General features: G+C 42.1%; 1 protein-coding gene across 1 annotated transcript in view; it reads left to right on the forward strand.

Annotated features, from left to right (window-relative positions):
* The first annotated feature begins 9,975 nt into the window (after nt 1–9,975).
* PIAS1 (protein inhibitor of activated STAT, 1) overlaps nt 9,976–23,933 on the forward strand; it is a 37,394-nt gene continuing 23,436 nt past the window's right edge. The window contains exons 1-2 of the mRNA XM_010085553.1: nt 9,976–9,999; nt 14,340–14,784. Coding sequence (XP_010083855.1) covers nt 9,976–9,999; nt 14,340–14,784 — 469 coding nt within the window. The remainder of the gene's footprint in view (nt 10,000–14,339; nt 14,785–23,933) is intronic.

Raw genomic sequence — 23,933 nt, forward strand, 5'->3', positions numbered from 1 at the left:
GAAACCCAGAAAATGTTTTGTCATGAGATGTGAAATAATTTTTTTTTCTCCCCCCCCGTGCCTTTGGCCCGTATTTGTAAAAAGGGACAGGCAGAGTATAAATTCATCAACATGTGAGAGTCATTCAAATGACATTAATGAGCTGCAGAAGGCTTGTATATATGCAAATGCCTATTCAGAGTGTGATTTGGCTGAGTGTGGTTAATGAGGTGGGGCAAGAGTTTGGTCAGGAAGGATGAAAAGGAGCAGTGACTGGAGCAGCATCCTCCCTCTGCCCTGTGAGCGGGGCGGCAGTTCGGGAGAGGCAGCAGAGTAGGAAAGTCAGGGAGGGTTTGTATCGGCAGTCAGTGCTGCAGACACGGTCCACGTTTTCTGTTTTCACTTGCTCAGGATTTCCATGGAAGTTCTAACTTTTCTATCAGAGTTTTCTTAGGCAGTTCTTTCACTTCTGGTTGTTCTTGTTGCTGGAGCCAAGTTAAATGCAGTATCTTTTTTGGAGTTTGCTTGCAATATTTTTTCATGTATTTTAAATCATAGGTGTGGCTGAAACTTGGCTTATAAAAACCTTTATTCCATCAAGCGTTTTGTTTCCATGCAGGGCAAGGGTTATTGTGTGCATAGATTAATTGAATTCAGTCTTACTTTGATTATAAGAAAATACAGTGCTTGAAGGATGAGGTGGCAGGGAGGGAGACAGTGTGTCAGATTGATGGCACTGGGGAATGAAATATTTCTCTTCCCCCTGAGCAAGTGTCCTTAGTATCTCTCCTTAACATGTGCCCATATGACTGTCAAAGAAATGTTTCTATAGGCCTTGTCGGTGCTCTGTGTGGGCCAGGAAAATATTGCCCAGGGAACGTATTCCTAGCTTTCTAACGCACTGTTGAATGTTTGGTCCTGGGATTAATTGTTGCGAGCTAATGGGTTCGTAAGCGCTGCATGCTTGCCTTTGAGCCTGTAGGTAACATGGTGCAGTTAGTACAGGTAAAAATACAATTTTCTGGCATGGACAGCACTGGAAGCTGGAAAGACAGAGTAGCCCAAATTCTGAGGGGTGAGGTAGGATTGTGGGGTTAGGATCAGCTTTGTCAGGAGTCTAGGTCTTGCCTAAGATGCATCTTCTCAGTCATTTGACACTGTTTTCTTTATCCTCTTTCGAATGCTGAAGAAAAGCAGGAAAGTCTGCTTTCTTTGCTATTATTCCATCATCTTTTATATTTTTACATGGTGGGAAGAAACCAGTCATTGTGGGTGATATGAAAAACTGAGCTTCCTGCTTTCTCTTTCTTTGTCCCCATGCCTCTTTTAGATGTCTTCCCCAGGATACGCATTCAGTGTTTGGCACCGCTGCTGCCCTGTTGCTCGCTTTCCGAGCTACTTGGAATGAAATCAGTGTGATTCTTGACAGTCTTACTGATGTTTCAATGTCGTGAGTAGCAGCCAAAGAAGTCATCCATGTCTCATTAACTTGACTGACCTAGGATCCTGAATCTGTCTCGGTGGGAACTAGGTTGAGTACTGACATAGTAAGATTCTGAAACGGGGGATGAGCTGGTGACTGCCAGTATTTTCAGCTGGGTTTGGACAAGTGACATCAGAGAAGTTTTTTTCATCAAGGTACTGGTTTCTTTTTTATAATGATAAATATACTTTGGCGCTTTAAAATGGATCTGTCTCAGTATGTGATGTAAATATTAATTCTATGTCATATTGTTGCATGTAATAAATAATTACATTTTTAATGCATCTGTACAGTTAGGAGTAAATTAGGCTTTGGTGTCTGTTTAACTGTTCTATAAATAGTTAGACCTATAATTTGTGTTTCCTATTGTGCTGTGGCAGACAATAGCTCTTCAGAGTTTGAAAAACTGACTTTTTTTGAATTACTGAGTGGCCACATGGGGTTCATGCGTAGCTTTCTTGCTGGCACTTCGCTGTTATGTGGCTACTCTCTATTCTAGCTACCTTCTTGAGAGAGAAAATGGGCTAGGATAGATAAGAGGGATTTTTACTAGGTGATGGTCTAACCTGGTTGCATAGCCCTGTGCGTTCCTAGGATAGTCATGGGTGGTCATACTCCATGGATGAACCATTCCCACATTGATTCCCTCTTCTCCTGTCCATTTCTACCCATGTTTCTGAGGTTTAAAGTATGTATTTTGAAATTATTTGCCTTTTTGTAATGGCTGTAGGACCAGATATATCATACATCTCATTTGTGGTTCTTGAGTTCCTTCTTTGACTTCTCCTTCCGTTCTGACAAATACCCTTATCTGCAGAATCTGAGGTTGGAAGAGACCTCCCAAGGTTGCCTAGCATATTAGTTCCCTGGAAACCTGCTTATTTGGCTGTAGAGCTTCCCTAGAACGTGCTTGAAATCAATGCTTCATCCAAATAGAGGCCAGCTGGCGGTAATCTGTTCTATGAGGACGTTGGTGTACGAAACTTGGGGCTTCCCTCAGTTTCATGCTGTGTTAGGGGGTCTTGACAGAACTGGTGAGAAGGTGCTTGATTTGTGTGGTCCGTTTTACCCGATATTCTGAGGAACAGTAATGTAAAAGGGAAATTTCTTAGTATTGTTCAAGCTTAGAATTCATCTTGATGACTGACTGCTGTATGACTACTTAAGGAAGCCAAGCTACACACTTCTTTTTATGTGATTTCTGTGTATGAATTTGAAGACCTTATGAAATAAATTATGCGCAGAATGATTAGCTTTTTATGACAAAAAAGGCTATATGGATGCCAGTGTGATTACTTGAAGGTATATTTGTTTTCTGCTTATTGACACAGTGGGAACTTTTGGCTCCATTGCTTATTTCTTCAATAACGGTTAAGGCTAATTGTTAGTAGTAATAAATTATTCTCAGTGGACGGGTATTAGAAGGGAATAGGGTATTTGGTCAGTGTATTTCATAGGTATTTGTTGGCAGCAGATTTATTTCGTTTGTGTTCTGCTTCTTTCTTTGGAAAGGGAAATCTTTTAATGATAAATTATGGAGTATTTCCCATACCTGATGTTTTATCTGATCTCTTAATTTTCCTGTTCTTCTCCCTTCCTTCCGCCCTTCCTTCCTCCCCAGTTTTTGTTCAGGATCTTATTAACGGTTGTTGTGGTCTTTATGTATTCCAGTGGTTACAGATAAAAGCAGTACCAAACATTTCCACGCATCTTCTAAGCCGGTGTATGAACAAGGTGATTTTGGTACATGGTGCCCAGTGGCAAGGTGATGGCAGCTGTGGCCCTGAGTTAGGGCTGTCGCTGTCCTTAGGTCTGTGCACGGATCCTGCTTGTGTGATGGAGCTCAGCCTCCGAGTCACTCTTTGTAGGTGTAATTCATTTCTCTGGACAGAACTATGTGAGAAGGGTTCCTTCAAAGCCTAAAAGAAAAAACCAATTTTATTATGTGCCAATTTGGCTTTAAAAATGTATATATATTTATTTTTTTAAGTGAGAATTGTCAACAAATAACTCCAATTTTCTGGTTTTCCTTCTCTCGGGACATTAACAGAGCAATTGGTTACTTTTAAGGGAAATGAGATTCGATTATATACTGGCTTCAGCCTGCTGTTCAGTACTTCGCAAATCTGTATCCAAATTTAATGTGATTGTTAATTAAAACTTTTTGAGATACCAGAATAATAGTCAGTGATGACGTGGTCTGTCTCCTGTGCTGCATCCTAGAAAGTGGGACAAATGAGGGGAACAAAAGTCGATAGTTTATCTAGAAGTGTTTCGGGTGTATTTGACTGTATAATCTCATATCCTGAAGTGTTACCTCATTTGAAGCTAATTTAGTAGAAAAAGTTTGTTTGTTTGTAGTGGCCAACTAACTTTGCAGCACGAGGTGACACCTTACGGCATGTGGAGAACAGATGGGTTTGCAGTTCTGTAAGATACAGGAATAAAAAGATTTTTAAAAAATTGTGGAGAAAAATATACATTGTGGCAATAATTAGTTACAATCAAGGGATGCTAAAGTTGGGTGACACAGACAAGGAAATAATGTCTGTTGGTACGGTGGAGATGTAAGTAACTTGCAAGCAAACATCAAACACTGGGAATGTTGGTCTTGAAATTGCTCTGTGTCTTGCTGTTAAGAGGTTCTGTAAGCTGCTCGTGGAAGCCGCCTCTTTATCCACGTTGCAATGTGAGTACATTCATTGAATTCCAGGTACATTCTTCTCCAGCTTCCCTTCAGAGTTACTTCCAAAAGCTACTTGTGCTTCCTGCAGGTATTTTAGATATTTAGAAGGTAACTAGAGCTTCATTCTTCAGTGTTCTGCTGAAAAATAATGGCTAAAAGGGTTCTCATTTAGTAGACTCCATATCTTTAAATCCCAAATCAGTAAAATTGTTTCTGTAACCATTGGTTTAGTGTTCTAATTGCATATTTTAAAACATGTATCTGTTTTGTTTTTTGAAATCACTGGAGGAGGGGGAATCAATGTGTATTTGTAACCTCCTGTATGGCTTCCAGCAGCCGAGACTTCTTGGTCCTATATTTTTTTTTCTTTTTTTTATACAAAGAGACAATCTTTCAGACTATAATTGAATGCTGTATGAGTTGTTCTATTTTGATGATCCCAGTGCAGACCTGTTGTGTTGTTTGTTAGATTATAACAGGACATGGTGTGTTTAGCAGCTCTTTGGACAGCTGTGTCTGCGGCTGGCTTGGGCTCCTCTGGAGCTTATTGCACAGGAATTAGCTCTTCTCTCAGGCAGTTGAAAGGCTTAGTTAAGGATAAGAACGTTCTTAATAAAAAGTAAATTTGTCTGGCAATGACCCTCTCCCAAATAGCTGAAAACCATTGTCTTCGTTATTAGCCTTAGGTGTAAGCTGTTTGTCTGTAGAGAGGCGCATTGTTTTGTATCCAGAGATCGGCTAAGCTGGTGTTTCTGCAATTACTTGTCATGAAAATCATGCTAGCGCATAGCTCTGTAGAAAGAATTGCCATCTGCAAAGATAAATACACTAGGGACAGTTAAGTTTGAGTGTGGCTGAAAAAAAACCCTGAGTCTCCAAGAACTGAAATGAAGATTACTGCTGTGTCAGCAACCTTATTTAATACCAAAAGTAGTAATATAGTTCACCTAGTGAATCAAATCTCTTGAGAACGGTAAAACTTTTGTTACGGATTAAGTTAAAATGTGTCTTACTTTAAATCAAATACAATTGAGACATGACTAAAGTCTTGGCAGACTTTCTCCAACAAATCTGGCTTTTACAGTTTGAGAAGTCACTGCCCCAGCCGCCAACCCCACTTCTCTGCCAGGGCAGCGTTCACGTGCAGGGAGGCAGGACACTGCTTTGCAAACCATTGTATAAACAACAACAACAAAAAAATCACACAGATTTAGGTGTTCAAACAGGGAAGTGGCATTTTGGGGACATGGCATACAGTCTGTTCTGCTCAGTTTTCCTTTCTGAGGGAAAAACCTCTAGGAAAAGGGGTGGAGTGGAGGTCTAGGGGGGCGATCACCTGCACTGACGCACCAGGGCGTATGTGTCAAGGCTTTTAGGAGATATTTCATTTACATGATAGCATAGCAAAATACCACAGGCATCTGCAAAAAACATAAGACAACTTTTAACACGTGGGGATTATATTAAAAATTCCAAGCTCTGCCTGCCTGTTGTTGCTAGCAGCCAGTTCAGTGGGGCGAGATCTGTTTTCTTTTGCAATATCCTTTCAGCGTTCAGTGAATCTTTTATCGCTCTGGGTTTTCTTGTCTCCAGTAAGTGATGGGCATCTCCAAGAACTTGTTAGCATCGATGATGCAGGATTAGATGGACACCTCTGAACTGTGGGCTGGAAGGAGAGCTTAGATTAATTAGCGTGCATGTATGAAACGGCATTGCTCTGACCTTACTAAAACTTACTAAATTTGATGGTAGTCGAGTCTTACCAGATAAAAGCAAGCTCCGTTTGCCAAGAGCAGGTAAGAAAATGGTCCTTGTGCTAGTTGATCTGTGGAATCAAGTGGTTATGAACTGAATATGGAAGGATGACAGTAGGAAATGGCAGGACCTCCTGTCCAGGAGCCGTCCAGGCTGAACTGCTGCAGTTTTGAGATCATCTCTTTGCTGCCAGAGATTCCTGGTGTCAGCAGGCGCTGGAGTCCGAGCTTCATCATTCATGTAGGTTGGTGCAAGGGTCATAATGTTTGTATGAACAGGCATGCAGTCATATCATTTGCAAGGGAATATATTGTTTGTGAGGGTGGTAAAGTAAATAACACCTGATGGCGTAAGCTTTATAGGGTACTTTCTCTGCTAGCATGAGAAGAAATACGTTACTTGGTGAAAATCATGAATACTGTGTTTGACCTTAAGGAAGCCCACACCTATGGAGATACCAGCAGGACGTCAGTCCAGGCTATTTTTGGCATTTACAGTATATGGATGTCATTTTGTCAATGTGTTTTTAATGGATTAAAATCTATTTTTGTTGCCAGCTAGACAGATGCATAGATTTGGTTATACAATTGTGAAATTTTCTTTATGAGCACTAACACACTGTGTAAATACAGAGATTCTTTGATTAAGAAATATTCTGTCTCCTTGAGTGTATAACAAAAGGCAAATAGTATCTGTCCCTGCCATTGGCTTGTACCTGTTCCTTCAGTGCTGCCCTGCTTGCTAGAACGTGGCACACATCACACTGGGAGACGGCTGAGTTTTCATTATGGAAACCCATAGCCTCCTTAAAGGCTGGAGGATGTTGCATATTTATGACTGTTCTTCTGTGCTTTTGCCTCCCCTCCATTTTGAATTACGGTGACTTCAACCTTTGAGTGTTTTGGTTGCACTAGACAAACACGGGAAGTTACAGCCTGTCATCGAGGCGCTTGAGCTTCCATGAATTGGTCGTTTCACTCCCTCTTGCAGATTTTCGGTAGACCGATTTCAATTTTTATAGTTTAGCCTTGATAGCTTCCTTGTGTGAGTCTTGCAGGTAGAATTTAGGACTAGGGAATGTGCCCTCATAAAAGATAAAAATATTTTTACCTTCATGATCTCCCATTTTCACAAATCTTAAATGCCTAAGAACCCAGGAGTTTAGTCTGTGTGACTGTGGAGAGCTCATATAGCTCAGATATAGCTTTCTTCTCCAGAAGATTTATATCAGAGGGTGAAGAAGCTGTTCATAGTGTGCAAGAATTCTCCTGTATTTTTACAGCTGGGTGTTGGAGGCATACTGAGATTAGTTCAAAACCGTTTCCATGCTAATGTAATGCTTCCTTGTAGCTTTTATTAGAAAAAAGAACAATTTTGATTTGATTTTTTTTTTTAAAACTGTCTTTTAGAGGTGCATTGTGGAATTCCTTGAATAGTAGTTTCCTTGTTTCATAAGGGGGAAATGTCCATTTGTCTTGTCCTTGAAAACAGCGTTAGAGCTTTGCCGGTGTGCCTGTGTCCGTGCTGTCAATGCAAACTGCAGCCGGAGCCCATCCCTCTGGACGCTGGGGCCGAAGGTGCTGTGCAGGGTGTCAGTGTGGCCCATCCTTTGCTGAAGCGCTCAGAGGGGTACAAGGATGTTGGCAGAAAGGCTTTTTTTTTTTTTTTCTTGCACTTTATCTTTGAACCAGCTTGTTGAAGTGCTTCCCCTCTTCCGTAATAATGATTTTGAATTTCAGAGACTGTTAGTAAACTATCGCTAATCACTGTGTTTCTGTTAACAGAAGAAATTTACTGTCACAATCTTAAATTGCTGATTAGAAATGGGTGACCTCCCATTAGGTGCCTGTTTTTTTGTTTCTTCTTTCTCCTTTTACTGACTCTCTTCTTCCATCTTTTGACTACTGTTGGAGGTGATTTTTTTCTTTTTTTTTTTTTTTCCCCCTTTAGGTTTCGTGTTAATGGTTAGAGAATTGTGGAGGACCTGTTGTATAGCTTTAGGCACAAAATGTGGTGTGGGACCTAGCCAAATGCTGCTTGTTGTGCTGGCAAATCTTTAGAATGTGTTTTGGAGCTTATTCACAACTTCTAGTTATCATAAACATCCGGAAATAACTTGTTAAATTCTGCAGATAGATCCTGGGGCTGATTACTGGAGATGTAGAAATACCCTTTCTAGGAAGCATTCATCCAGTTGTTGGGACTGTTCATGCTGCTGCTGGCTGGATGAGTGTGCTGCTTGGAAGACGGTATCTTGTGGTGCTGGTATTTGTGACAAATTCTCAGTATTGTCCGTCGTGCTTTCCTGTGGTCACTGCTCAATGTATTTTAAAAAATACATTGCCTAGTTTTTACCTCTTGAAAGTCCCTCCCTTCAAAAAATGGGAAAAAAAGCTGAAGGCTCACCATCTGTGGTGCTGGATCGCAGCAGATAACCTGTACCTCATCCTTTCTCGAGCAGTGGGACTTACAGCTCGTCTTCCTGCATTTCAGACCAGTGTTTGAGCCTTCATCTATCTTCCAGTCTAGAAATGATGTTCTCTGCCTGAATCCACTTGTCTTTTTAGTTGCATGTCTCTGAATCATGTGCCAGTAAGAGCAGCCACAAAGGGTTATCAAAGGAATTTCTTATCCAGAAGCACTCATGCTTACATTTTATTTATTTTTAAACTTAATTTCCAGCCTTTATAGGTCAGTGAGACAAGGTCCAGTTCTCGAAAGCAATTTTCTTTGGTCTGACCTGTTAACCTGTTCTAATTGTTGGACTTCTCTAGCCAGGAAGCTGCCTGGCCTGGGCATCTTTTCTTGATGGGTGGAATGACTGGGCTGGTGTGGAAAACTGTTCTTTAAAAATAAAGATTTATCTCTGCGATTTTCTTTGCAGAGAGAAGTCAAAGTAAATGACTCTGACCATTTGCTGCTCTGTTAGAAGTTAAGGTTCCCGGTGAATTATTTCCTTTGAATGCCTAAACAGCATTCACAGAGCAAAATGGTGCTGTTGTGTGGCAGAGACACATTTCTCCAGCCAGACATCCTTGTTTATTGGGAGAACTTAATGAGTCCGGAGCTACAAAGTGTTCATTGACACCACAGCCTGATGCTTTCGGTCCTTTTGTGGACGTCTTGGAGAAAACCCTTGTTCCTCCTTACCTCAGAAGTGTCTACACGCAATTTTTGGTTTGTGGTATTGCATATCTGTTAGCTTTTAAAAAAGGGTACCAACTTTTTTGAAAGAGGTGGAACATCCTTTCCTATTGATAGTCACAGGAGAGAAGTAGGTGAATGACGCAGGATGCTGCCCAGGGATTTCTTTTGCATCCTTAAACTATTTTCTTTCAAACGTCATTGGTTATGTGAAGTAGGCGTGGAGCAGGAAATAATCCTTGTTTCCTGCTGAGTTGCTGAGAACGTTTCCTCAACCCACAGAAACAGGGGGATGTGTCTGCAGCATGAACTGCATCCAGCGGGTGGGTTCACACAGTCGGGCAGGGGAAGAGTGGCCAAGATTTGGAAGGGAGAAATGGGGAGGTGGGAAAATAAACGTGCTTCTTTGCTTCCGTGGCCCTCCTGCCTGACACATACAATGAGGTGATTTGTCTTAAGACAGCGAAATGCCCTGATGGCTTTGGAAAGGACGGACTGTGGTCTCAAGGCTTGGGTTGAGGGGCCATGGGCTGGAGGGGGGTGTATGCAATGAGCCAGGCAATCCCCATGACTAATGCAGCTTTTGCGGAGGAACACGTGTTTGTGTTGTGTAGTCGAGCAGGAAATGTCAGATGTGTGTTTGTAGATTAAAGTTACCTTCTCAGCTCTGTGCAGGTCTTTACTGTGAGTCAAAACAGGAGTACTCTGCTAAACTGAGATAAGTCGAGTTTCTGTAGAGCTTGTTCTTACTCTTTTACGCTTTGAAAAATGTTTCTGCTGTCCTCGCCCTCTCTTTGAATTTTAGACGTTGCCTAGATAGGACAGGTACCGAAATGCACAATGTCGTCAGAGGTACCTGGTTTGTTGGATACTGGGATTTGTTCTATCTGAACCCGGCTTGCAGCCAGCTCGCTGTGTTTCCTTTCTCATGCTGAAGTTAGGCAAGTGGCAAGTAGCTAAATAGCATCAATTTCTCGTGCACTAGTGCGGTGTTTGTAGGAACATGGATTTACCTGCACCTGAACACATAGGTACACACCTGGTTATCTGTAATTGCAGTTTACAAGCTATTCAGTCTGTCCTTGCTAGCTGTGTATATCCTGTTTTTTGGTTTGTTTTTTTGTTACTTTCTTTTGTGTTAGGAAATAAAAAAGCAAACGTTGCCAGTTTTGATAAACAGCCAGAGGTAGGGGCAGTTATTTGCATTGGGGATATTTGCTGTTGTTGGGAGGCAGTCTCTGGGGTGGGTGTTGCAGCTTGCTGCAGATGCAGCTGTACTGCTGCGAGTGATCTTTTTACTACCCTGCATCAGGCAACAGGAAAAAACACCCAAGATTTCCTGAAGCAAAACGCTTTGTGTCTTTGCCCTTCAGCTTTGCTGGTGTAACTAGAGCCAGAAAAAGGTTTGAATTGTGATGAGGAGAGGTGTGACAGGAAAAAAAATATATAAATTGCAGCTTTTTAGTGTGTTGACTCTCTGTGTTCGACAGCACTGGGTTTGTTTCCCTGCTATAATTATCCTGCCTGTTCCAAGATTAGGGTACCAGGGTGACATGGGCCAAGGGCTCGTAGCATGGACGGTGCTTGTACAGGCAGTGGCACTGCTGCTGGTGGGGCTGGGTTGTGTCCTCAAATAAAACACAACTGTGGTGGAGGAGGGGAGAGGAATTTTCACGTTCGTATTGCAGCGACGTGAGAGACTTTTGCCAGCGCGGCTGTCTGTCGGGCTCTGCTTCCCCGTGCCACTGATTGACACGATCCACTGGCAGAACTCTATGGATGTGTGTGGGGGGGTGTTATTTTAAGGCATTGCCTCTCTTTATTTGTGGATGAAAGGTTTGTCAATGAAGTATGAAACGGTAATAAAACCACAAACCTTTATTGCTGTTTTTTTTCCATGACTGCAGTTTTGATTGATCTGTTAGTGCCCTCAACTTTGCAAATAAAAATATTCACATCCTCTTCTGTAAGGAATGTATCAGGGTGGGGAAGATTTGGGGAATTTTTTTTGTTTTGGTTCCTGAGTCTGGCTACACGGTGGATCCTGCATTCTGTATGCTTATTTCTAACTTGCCTATACCTTAAAAAAATGGAAAGGATCCAACGTGTAGCAGGAGCTTCTCTGTTAGTTCAATTATGTCTTAAATCTCTGTGTTTTTTGCAAGCTGGGCCTGTAAGTTTCTTGCAAAACAAGAACAGAGTGAAGCTCTGAGAGGTTCTGGCTGTTGAGGCAGTGACTTTTAATGGGGATGGTAGCAGGCATTAAACCCTTCAGCTGTAACTACTCATTGTGTTGAAGAAATATTTGTAAAGCATTATAAATAGTGCTTTTCTATGTTTCAGATCTATTTGTTTCACTTTCTTTTCAGCTGTCAACACTTCAGATTGTAACTGAAATGCCTTATTCTTATAAGACATCTCTGTTTCTTACAAAGTACCTTGTCTGTTCTCATTAGTAGCTCCATGACAGTCCCATAGTTGCCACTGTGAAGTGTGTTCTCAGGGTGTTCAGAGAAGAAAACGCCAGCAAACTCCTGTTCTATCTGAAGTGTTTGTGGTAGTCTGCAGCAGGGTTATTCGGTTCTATTGGTGTGGTTCAACAGCGCAGACATTTTGTAGCAAATTTAGTTAAATCTGTCTAGGTGCATACGTCATTAAATACATGAACCATCTAATTTAGGGCTTTTAAGTAACATGACTTGTTTCAGTATAAGGAAATGCCTCCTGTGGACACCTGTGCATTGAAGATCTCTTGCAGGTGATGAAGGTTTGAGGAATTGATAGGAGTTTCAGGCTGGTGTCGCTAAAGCAGGGGTAGCGTACTTTCTAATATTGACACTTTAGGTTTAGGAATTAATGTGAAAATAACTTTAAGTAATGTATGTGTCTGAATACTTTGCACAGTTTGAAGAACTGGAGAGGATGGGAGCACTCGTACTCTATTTCAAAGACTGTTTGCAAATCCAGGTGCTAGTTTGGTTACTCAGCCTTCAGTGACTTGGAAACTGCAGAACACTGATAGGCTGAATTAGCTGGTTTAGTCCCAAATACATACTTCAAGTATTATTTTTAATTTAATCTTTTGGAATGGACTATGAAATTGTCATGGTTTTAACCTGGCCAGCAGCCAAACACCACACAGCTGCCCACTCACCCTCCCTTTCCTAGATGCTCATGTACCCAAGAGTCGGGCCACTGCAGAACATCAGCACAGCAGCAGGTAGATGGGGCTGCTGAGATTGAAGCAGCGCAGGTGGATCTGGGCTGGCAACGTGAGGGTGAAAAATTTATAGCTCGTTGGGCCCGTGACACCTCTGGCCATCAAGGGATGCAACATATAGATGGGCTCATGATTGGGAGGTGGACTTAACCGTGGACACTGTTGCCCAGGTTATCCGTGAATGTGAAATGTGTGCTGTGATCGAGCAGGCCAAGCGGTTAGAACCTCTCTGATATGGAGGATGGTGGTTAAAATATAAATACGGGGAGGTTTGGCTGATTGAATATATCATGCCCCCAGAAACTTGCCACGGCAAGTGCCACACGCTCACAATAGTGGATCAACCACAGGATGGTTGGAAATGTGTGCTGTGCCCCGTGCCACTGCCTGGAACGCTGTTCTGGGCCTTGGAAAGCAAGTCTCGTGGCGGCACGGCACCCCAGCCAGAATTGAGTCAGACAATGGACTAATTGCTGAAACAGTCGTGTAGACACTTGGGCCAAAGAACATGGCCTTGAGTGGGTACCTCACATCCCCTGTCATGCACCAGCCTCCGGGAAAATCGAACAATGCAATGGACTGCTGAAAACTCCAGTGGGAGAAATGGGGGTGGAACTTCCAAACGTTGGGATACACAGCTAGCAAAAGCCACCTGGTTAGTCAACGCTAGAGGACATTCCGATAGACCTGGAGAGAGAGGGAGCTTCCCAGCCAACCCTCATCTCTACACTGAGCGTGACTTGGTATGATATGGAATATCCTCTTGGCCCGTTTGGATTTGCTGCTCTGGCTGCGCTCCCTCCCAGCTCCTTGTGCACCTGCACACTAGCAAAACGGCAGAAGGTGGAAAGTCCTTGATTTCTTAGCAACAACTAAAAACACTGGTATATTATCACATTCCTCTCATACCGAATCCCATACTTCATCCAAAACACGGCGCTGTTCTAGCCACTAAGGAGAATATTAGCTCTATCCCAGCCGAACGCAGGACAGAAACATTCAGGGTATTTAGTGTTTTCTTACAGAAGATCCAGTTAGCCAGTTGGGGAGATGGGTTGTAGGCACTGTACTTTCTTGGGAATCCAAAATTCTGCAGGAATATCATTTCAGCCAGTGCTGCAAGCCTTGTGATGGCAAACAAGTCACTGTCAAGCACTGAAAAAAGTTTTAAAATAGGAATTGGGCTTGTAAGTTGACTTTCTGGCTCCTGCTTGGCCAGTGGGGAAGCACTCGGTGCGCACGGGCGATTGCTGGTCTCCCTGCTTTGCACAGTGTTTTTCTCAGTTCCTGAAGAAGTGAAACAGTTCTCAAGTTTTACCAGTTTGAGTCATTAGACCATACTGGGAGAGTGCAAAAGACTGTGTAAATGAAGATGCTAATTAATAAAAGGCAAAAGCCAGCTCCCCCATCCAAAACAGAGTGTGCGGCTCTGATAGGAGAAGGAAGGAAGCTGAACTGGAGGAAATTTCCTTTAACTCAGTGACGATTAGATGGGGCTGCACAGAACTCGGATTGTAGTTTCTCTCTCTCTTTTGAACATCACTCGTTTATCTCCTTTGAACCCGTGTGGGTGAGTTATGCTGCACGGCAAAAAGTGAGGGAGGGACTTGAAAATGAAGCAGGGTTCCAGAGTTTAGGACTGGCACGCTTTTTAAGTGTGAGTGCTGGAGGCTTGAATATTGTCCATAGGTGACTCTTTATTCATCTAGTTGGATGTAAAAAAAATTATTAATCTTATAGATGCTAACAGAACAGTGATTGGAAAATAATTACATTTACAAGCTTTGTTTTGTCGTGGCTGCTTGTCCTTCTCTGAGTTTTTTCCCCCCAGCATTGCTGTCCTGAATTGTGTATGGCAAATGGAAATCCTTTTAAAAACTGCCCATTACAGACTTTCTGAGGAGATATATCTGTGAACAAGGACTGTTTTGCGTTGTATTTCAGATAATCAGTGGGGGAAGAACAGTGGCGGTGTGCTTTTAAAAACTGTATGCTTAATGGGATTAAGCCACATTCTAATGTTAAGCTGATGTAACTTGAATACTAATTTTTTTTGTTTTGTTTCTTTTAAGCAAATGGTTATGAGCCTTAGAGTTTCTGAACTGCAAGTACTTCTGGGTTACGCGGGGAGGAACAAGCACGGACGAAAACACGAACTCCTCACAAAAGCACTGCATTTGTTAAAGGCTGGCTGCAGTCCTGCTGTACAAATGAAAATCAAAGAACTCTATAGGCGAAGGTTCCCTCAGAAAATCATGACACCTGCAGACTTATCTATCCCCAGCGTACACTCGAGCTCCATGCCAGCAGCTTTGTCTCCGTCTACCATTCCACAGCTCAGTTACGATGGCCACCCTGCCACGTCACCATTGCTTCCCGTTTCACTTCTGGGACCTAAACATGAACTGGAACTCCCCCATCTCACATCTGCGCTCCACCCTGTCCATCCTGACATAAAACTTCAGAAATTACCTTTTTATGACTTGTTGGATGAGCTGATAAAACCTACCAGCCTAGGTAAGGTTGCAAATGTTGTAATAATGTTTGAAGTTGGAGGTTTGTGTTTTGTTTTTTTTTTTTTAAATAGTAATGGATGAGTTCAGCTGCTAATGCAGTAACTGGTTAAATATTGCATCACACTACTGTTTAGAGAATTGCTATTTTTGGTAACTTTTGGAACAGATTGTTCTACACAGAGACATCTTACGTAACACTCATTAGTTGCTTTAGCTGAGCCACTAAATATGGTTCAAAGATCTGTTATATTTAAAGGGTGAGTTTGACAAGAAACAAACTAAACATTAGAAAAAGGAAAAAACCAAAACTGTCTGCTTTCAGTGGTTCTTAGGACCCATAGAGTTCAATTATTTAAAAAAACAGACCAAAAATACCCCTGAATCCATCAGGTCAACCAAATCTTCTCATCTGTGCTGGGAAAGAATGCAGGCTAGGTACTTGCTGAGGTCCATTACAGCCTGAACATCTGAGTTTAGGAAGACTTGAGGTTCTTTTGCAGTTGTGGCTACTTTTCTTTAAACTATCTTTTGCATTAAGGTATAAATAAATCACTTGTGTAGCTGCTGAGAATAATCTGATGCTTACAGAGCATTATATAACAATGTGTGATTTTTCTGGCTCTGACTCCACATGGCACTTTAGAGCGTGGTTAACTTTTAATACTGCTTACATACAATAGTCCTCTTGATTTCTGCATGTTGGAACCTTCTGCTGTCTTGAAACCCTGGAAAAGATGCAGTGTGAGAGTAGCTGGTAGGAGGAGGAGGAGATTTGTGAGAGTAGATACGGGGAGATGGTGGGTGAGCAAAAATAAGGTCCTTTGCGAGAGATCTCTTGTGAACAAACCTGAGCGGGTACTTTACATTAACAGCTCCAGGGGCGAAGGAGGCCTGATGTGTGAGTGCTGATGGGGGGCTGCAGATCTCTGAAGGATGTTGCACAGTTGTGTGCATGTTTTTTAACTGTTACGATTGAGACACTGAGAGGAAAAAACAGATTTTGATAATATCATCTTCTGGTTCAGATGTTCTTTTAAGACATATACTGTATCTATTTAGCTTGAATCTAAAACCTAATTGATTAATAAGCATTTCAGGCAATGCTAGTGGTACAGGATAATTAGGTACTCAGTATGTGTCTCACCACTTTTACGTTATAAACACTTAAAAATAATGCTATAATTTCAATAAGACATTCCAATGCAGGAATTATGGTATGCATTTATTCCTAGATGTGGTGAGAACGCTTTGCTGTCAGCGCTGTGTCTGACAAACCGGCCCCAAATGAAGAGATCGTGATTCATGCTCTGTCATGTCTTATTGCTCGAGGAGTTTATATACAATCGGATGTTTTTTCCCCTTTGGGGACTCTGAGTGTCAGGGTAAGAAAATGGAAGTGGGTGAGATTCCAACCAGATACCTTTTTTTAAAGCAATCTCTGTCCTTTCAATTAACTTAAGGGTATCTTTAGGGGCTTTGGTTTGCATGTGCATCCTGTCTGCACATGTCTTTCTGTTTGTCTGAAGCAATACTATTAAAAAGCTTTTTTTCATCTGCTTTTGGGGGAAGAGAGAGCTTCACTGTCCGTGCATATGAGCAATGATTGGTTGTTGCCTTTTGTAGTGGAAAGTGATGTTGCTCTAGATTGTAAAATTGCTAACTATAAATGTCATGAAGGTATTTTTAGAGTAATAAATATATGTGTGTTTATTAATCCAATAGGTTTTTTCATTAACAGTGATATGCAGCTCTATACACTTTTAAAACGACTTGGAGCAATTGTGCATACAGCTGAGGAGCTTTAAGTGCAAGTACGGAGCAGACTTGTGTTACAGTTCCTGGTACTCTGTCCAAAAAGAATCTTAAATGATTTGTTGAATATTTGCCCCAAATGGTTTGGGCATCCTTCTCGCTGCTGCAAACAATGTGGGTTTCCTCAAATGTCAAATTTCTAGGTTCCCTGCCTTTGTTTTCAAATGGCAGATGCATGTTACAAACACTCAAACTTCTCCTTGGCATTTGGCCAGTGTTTGAGCATCTCCTGCTTGCTTTTTCCCATCAGATTTCTCATGGGGTAGAAATAAGAAACTTTTGAATTTACTGTTTCCCTCCACCACAGGAACAAACTGATGACCTGATGTGGGGTTTTGAATAATTATCTCCCAGCTTAAAATGGAACCTACTGGAATAGAAAAAAATGTGTTTGTGAGACAGAGAGAGGAGTGTGATCTCTGCTGATTTGAGGATCTTTGGATTCTTCTGAAATGATATCATGTAAAAGTTGGGCAAAGCACACCTTTGGGTGGGATTCTCCCCAGCCTTTCCCAAGTCAAGGTGGAATTACTTGGAAGGTTTGCTACAGTAGTCCTTCTGTCCCATCAAGAAGTGGTTATTAATTTGAAAAACAATAATTTGGCAAAGCCTCGGGGAAGGGAGCTGCACAGCAGGGCACTTGAGCATGCATTCTGTACCCAGATATTTTACGTAGGTGGGTAGTACACAGGCTAATGTGAATAACAGATAAGGAAATTAAATTTGCTAACTATTATTTTCAATGTCAAGAACAAAAGGAGGAAATGGATGTTACCTTCTTACACTTGCTTTCTCAAAATGTAGCTCTGAACTGTGATTAAAATCCACATGCTGACTGCTCGCTGGGCTGGGTTTGTGGCGAGGAGGCAATGCAGTGCTTCATCCATCCATACCCCTCCCTCCAACAGCATTTGACAATCTTTACTTTGCCTGGCTGAAGCATGTGTGACCAGCTAAGGTTAGAAGGCTGTTGGCTAATTATTTTTTTTAAACTTTCTCTGGCTTAGAGCAGCCCTTACAGCTTGTGGCAGTGAGTAGGATGCTTGCAGAAGAGACTTGCCTAGCTAGTTGAACTCGTACACTCAGCCCAGGCTACCTGGAAGCACTGCAAACAGCAGCTGGCGGTGGGACTCTGCTCCTGCTGTTCCTCTGATCAGATAGCGGGGTCTCTCACTTCCTTCCGAGTGTTTCAAGTACCTGACTCCTGCGTAGCTCTTAGGAGCCGTGTGGCTAATACTGACGGTCGCGGTGATGCTGGCGGTGCTGTCGGGGAGGACAGCATTTTCTTTACCGCCCAGAAGACTGTCAGTGGGCTTGTTTATCTGAGATGAAGAGATATCTGTCCTTGTTCAGTGGAGCTGTTGAATTCGATCCATATTTTATTAGTCATCTTCGTTACAAAATTGAGAAAGCATCTATATCGGATGATTTTGTGTACAAGCCAAGTAGGAATTCTCTGTGTTCTGCAAAGGCACGTTGGTGGATGTGTGTACACTCTCTTGCAGTGCTGGTGAGGAGTCTGAGAGCTCTGCCCCTTGGTTAACCATGATTTGATGTAATTGTATGACTGGGGTTTTTTGGAGGAGAAGCTATCCAGTCTGGCCTTGATGGAATGTATGAAAGTTGTCTTATTATTGTGACTTCTCTGTTGTTTTTTGAATAGGAACTCCTTCAAATAGGAGAATTTTGGTTGTTAGTTTCTTGAATGAAGCTGCAGATTTCACTTATTTTTACCCGATTTTCAACCCTCAGTGCACAGACACTGCTAGTGGCTTGTTTTTTAAGCATAGGGCAAATTTTCTAAAATAATTTCTGACACATAGATAAGATCTCTTTTGTGCGGTGAAATGTGTTTACTATGAGATGAGTAGCGAGTACCAAAATTCTGCCAGATTATGATGGCAGGGACATTAGATAGTTAAACAACATCTTAAAAATACTTCTTGTTACAGCATATGTCATTCCTAATTGCTTTAGCTGTGTAGTTGTTCCAGAAAACATTTTAACTAGGTTATAGGTCTTTACTTACCTGGCAGGGGAACTTAACCTTTTCTTTTCAGGGTAAAGGACTCAAGAGGCTGTGGGCTGTGCTGCTCTTTTAAAAGCTGTCTGAATGGCATAGGGATGATCACCCTATGATTTATTTGCCGCACATCAGGTTCAAGCCATGTGGAACACAACACTGTAACTCAGATTTGAGCTGTGAAAATCAGGATTTTTACCTGCAGGTCTCACCCTCCTGGAAGGAGGAGTCAAACATAGGTTTTTGGGGGAGTCGGAGAATCACTTAGAGCAAGCATTGCATGCTGCCTGCCAGACCCCAGGTACTGGCTCCATCAGGTGAAAGGAGCTTCCAGTGGCTCTACTGAGGCTTGATTTGCTTAACTCTTAGTTTAATTTCATAATCTGTGGACTCAGAATTTCACCCCTGATGCCTGCCCTCAAGAGTTACATGCTTACTAACCAGCGTTGGTGCTTCTGACTTGTGTTTACCTTGAACTTTTCTTTTTGAGTGTGACCGCTCATGGTTATTGGATGTGCTGTGTTTTTGAAGACAGATCTTGCAACTGATCTGACTAAAATCTTCAGGGTGACTGCAGTTCAAGGTACAGCTATTAAACAATTAAACAGTTCAGTGCGCTTAATCTAGGTTGGAAACTGTAAAAGTTTTGTTTGGCAAGTGTTTCTCCCTTTGGTATATCAGCAGGCTGATCTGTTGCTCTATGTGATCAGCATCCTGCTTGATATGAAAGTCACGCTTTCACTGTCTTCTGTGTTATTTTTTTAAATGTACTTTGTGGGAGGAAGTTCAACAAAACACCATATTCTCGATTTGGGCTTGAGCTTTCTGGCTTCCGGCTCCACAGCTTTTAATTGTGCAAGAACGAGCTGAGTATTAGCTCTCTCTTGTTGGTGTGCTGTAGCTGAGCTAGAACAGTGCACTTAAATTTCTTTTTTTGGCTTTGACTTATATTTGCATATTGGTATGCCTCAAGTTCGCGTATACAGAATCTTTCCATAGTACAGAGTCTTGTTTCTTTTAAGTATGAGAGAGCTTTCACCAACTGGGTAGCTCTTGCGCTACAGGAGGAGTATAACTTATTACTGCTCACTTGGGCTGATTGCTCAATCTCCTCATGCCCAGAACTGAGATCACCCAAATTCCAGGATTTTACAGGATAGGGATGTTTTCAGGCACTGCTGCTCTGATGTGAAAGGATCTAGGGAGCCCCTTTGCTTCCCAAGATCAAATGTTTTTCATAATTGATAATTTGATAAGGAGTTGGGCTCGATAATCCCTGTGGGTTCCCTCCAACTCAGGATATTCTATGATTCTAATTAAAGCTTTTAGTAGAAGGAATTATGGCAAACCACGTGGTTGGCTCAAAGCATGTGAGTAATCCATTAATAATCGGTGAACCAATCTAAGCTTGGAGTGCTCTCCCTTTTAAGTGTTTGGAGAGCTTGAGGCCTGGTGGTGGTGCTCCCATATCTTGAGAGATGAAGCTGTGCTATTGCAATATGTATTTTTTTAAGATTTCCTCTTGCAACCAAGATGCTGAGATCACTTAGTAGTTGTTGGAGATGCTGCTGGGATTTGGAAGTCTTCAGTGACTTGGAATCTTTTAGAGATACTTGAATCTCCCTTTATGATGGCTTTTAGAAGATGATGGATGGGTTATGCTGATCCTGGTAGAGAGCTTACCAGGGACTCTGTTATCTAATCAGTTAAACTTTTTTTTTTGCATTTCCTGATAGGCTTATAAAACTTGCTACTGTCTCGGTGAGAGTAAAAAGGCACTCGAAGCAGGATACCCCGCAGAGGGACGTGGCAGCGTGAGCTTTTAGTGCTGCTCATTTGAAGTGCTTAACTGCTGTCGGTGCTCTTGGGAATACAGGCTGAAAGGTTCAAGCCTGAGTACGTCCCAGCTGAGTTCTGGGACGTATATGTAGGTGTCTGAAGAAATCAAGTGACTTGAGTATGGAGGATCCAGGGATGTTCCTTCCCTCTGGCAAAGTGATGGAAGAGATGGGTGGTGGAGATCGGCAAGCCCAGGATGGGCAGCGGCGAGGGGAGAGCTGGGGTAGGTGGGTGTTTACTCCACAGAGGGAGGTTGGGAGGACAGAGAGTGCTGGCACTGAAAGTTGTCATGGAATTGTCCCTTAATACTTACTGTATGTCTTCAGGAATCCTCCTGGCTCAGAAATGCTCTAAGACAGGGCTGATTAAAAAAACCCAAAACGTAAATACCTGTCCAGTTGCACAGAGTTTCCAGCTGATCTGTTTATACAGCGTATCATGGAGAGTTATAAAATACGTAATACTTCTGAATTAATTGTAGCCGTTGGAGTACTTCCAGGCTATTTTCATATATAAATGTAGGCACTATTTCAAATAAACTCCTTTGCATCCTTTCGTGCCTTGCCTTTCCCACCCCCAGTATAGCTCTGCCTGTTCCTTCTGAGTATTAACTGTTAAAAGCTTAAGTTGAACAGAATCTAAAAATGCTCTGAAGTGATAAATGCAGCAGACTGACCAGAGCCGGAGTTCAGTTTTTCATCTGGTGGAAGCTGAGGAACGTGGCGTTGTCCCATTGTTTGTGAGCGGAGTGCAGTTGTAACCCGTGGAAGTGGGTTAAGAGCTAGTCAGGGCTGTCAAGGAAAGAATGATTTGTGTGTTTACTGAAATGCTTCCCTTCAAGTAGTTTTGAAGTGTTTTGAAATGTTCAGGTTACGCAACATCCACTGCGATAAAGTGATCGAAATGAAGTGAAATGGCCAAGGTGTCACAGCAAGTGACAGAACAGAGGTGGGACTCTGGGATTTCTCTGGGTGCTGGATACGAGCTCGGTGGATGCCCATGGCTCGCGCAGGATGTGCTGCACCCCGGCACAGCCCCCAGCCCCGCTCTTGGCTGCCTGGCACGCGGCTGGTCGGGGCTTAGGGTCCGGCTTTAGCCTGGTTTGGCTCTAGCAGTCAGCCAGAGGCTTTTTCTGCCTTCCAGGGGAGAGGGTGGCTCTCCGAGGAGGGGTCCCGCTGGGTCAGACCTGATGCTGCCCGCTCCGAATGCAGGTAACGGGTGGGAGGAAAGGAAGGGTCTGGCGGAGGGGTGGTTTAAAAGGCACTGCTGGCCGATTCCAGGAGATGGCAGGAGCTGGGTGCTAAGAGCTTGTGGTTAACAGAAAGGAAGTGTTTATGTATAAACAGTGGCGTTACCCAGGAACTCCATAAATTGTGGTTGTTTTAAAAGGACTAATGCATCCTGAGATGTAGCTCCTCCATTAAGGTGTGTCCTCTCAGCATTTCTCTCCCATGTAGCAGCTGGGTTTCTGCTTATGTAGAGATATTGCAAAGTACTGTGCACAGTGCCTCCAAGAGCAGGTGTATAATGAACCTCCTTTGGGATTGGCACAAGAGGTTTTGGACAATCTACATGATGAGGAGCTATGCATACGTACGATTGTGTTATGGATTTCCTGGCTTCTGCTGCAGTTGAACATAATTCAAAGCCTGTCTGAATTTTGCCTTTTTTAAAAGGTAAATGTTTTCTGCACCTTAATCTAAATGCAGTAATTTTGATCTAGCTTGGAGGCAGTATATTAAATTTTCAGCAGTGATATTTCAAAGAGGATTGAGCATAAATTGATACAATGCCTTCTGTTGTTTAAAAGACAAAACAAAATGCCTGTGCTGCAACAAAATGAGGTATCTTACCTATCGGGGGAAGATAAGCAAGAATTATTTATGTATTGGGTTGACAACTTCTACAGTGTTTACATTTTTCTGGGTAATATTTTGACAAATAAATATTTGACAAATTTAACTGATCCAAATTATATGCTGCATTAGGTTAGTGAATAACCAATTAGACATCTCTTGTTTCTCTTACAGCATTTAGCAAAAATTTGCTGTAGTCCCGATACTCTTAATGTAACTATTTTTGCCTTCGGAAATCAACATGCTATTATGGGAAATCTTTGGTAATAGGCCAGTTCAATGCTGGCTTTTCTCATGGCCTGAACTTAGGTGATTACTGTAGTGTAAAGTTCAAGTTTAATTTTAGTCTGAGTGTCTTTCTGTATTAGAAGGTAATATATTCCCTTCACTGTTTAATAAGCTGCACCTGGTGATGATGGATGGCAAAGATGAACCTTGGTGTGTTGGCAGTCTGATGGTCAGCTGCAGTTGCATTAGGAAGCGTCATCATCACCTCAACAGCGTGACAGCGTAAGATTCATTAAAGATTTGAAGGTATCTGGTCTTGAATGGAAATGTAGAGACCGGTTTTTCTCAAGACAGCAAGAGGTATTTTACTGCAGAAAGATTGTGTGGCTATTTTTAGCCGTGGGTACTGGTGAGGTGGAACAGAATATTTTTAGAGCTGTAGAAAATGCAGCCACTGAAGCTGGGTTCTTTTTTTTCACTCTAGCGCTATAGGGTTTTTCCAAAATAAAGAATGAAATGGGTAGGAAATGGGTTTTATGTATCATAATTATTACTTACGTAAGTAATATATTCATTGTCGATATGCACACACGTATGTATGTATAAATCCGTATAAAATGTTAACTGCTTTGGTGTTGTGAATGTAACTGACATGTATTAAAATAGTTTTTGCTCAAATTTGGAAAATGCATGACTTGTGTGAAATGTTTAGCAAACATCCAGCCAGCAAAGCATAACTGGGTCTCTCTCATCTAATCCTCGCCAATCCCGTATGCTGTTTGGATCATGACTTGAATGAGGCAAATTTGAAATAATCCAGGAAACTGTGGTGATAGTGAATTGGTAAAAAGAATACCTCTGAAGAAGATACTCCGCTCTGTAATGTTTTTACAGCGTTGTAGGCATTTTAGAGTGTTGGGGACCTGCAGGCGCAACGGACCCGAGCTTGTGCTGGTTTTTGTACACGTTTACAAGAAAATGTGGGTTTTGTTCGTTGCCTTGCCTGGATTTAAGCTGGATGAATGAAGTAGTAAATACTCCCTTCTGTCCACCCCTCTCCAGCACCCCCTCAAAAATGGTGAGATTCTGGTAAGATGAGAAGTGGGTTTTTATACAGCTTGGCTGAAACTGTTCTTGTTGACACCCGTGTATTGCATAAGCCTGCTTGGAAAGCTTTTTATTGTACTTTCAAAACCTGCTCTTTCAGATTTCTGAATTATTCAGGAAATTTTTTAACAGCAAGGTAAAGCCGTACTTGTGATTCATGGTATTTTTAAAAAATTACTGTGCCTTTGTTGTTTATATGTAAATTAAAAAAAAATAGAAGTCCATTGGATATTTGTGCATTGCACCTCCTTTCTGAGATTGCAAAGGAGACGTGACCTATAAACC

Source organism: Pterocles gutturalis, unplaced genomic scaffold, assembly GCF_000699245.1.
Source record: "Pterocles gutturalis isolate BGI_N339 unplaced genomic scaffold, ASM69924v1 scaffold12085, whole genome shotgun sequence".
NCBI classification, from domain to species: domain Eukaryota; kingdom Metazoa; phylum Chordata; class Aves; order Pterocliformes; family Pteroclidae; genus Pterocles; species Pterocles gutturalis.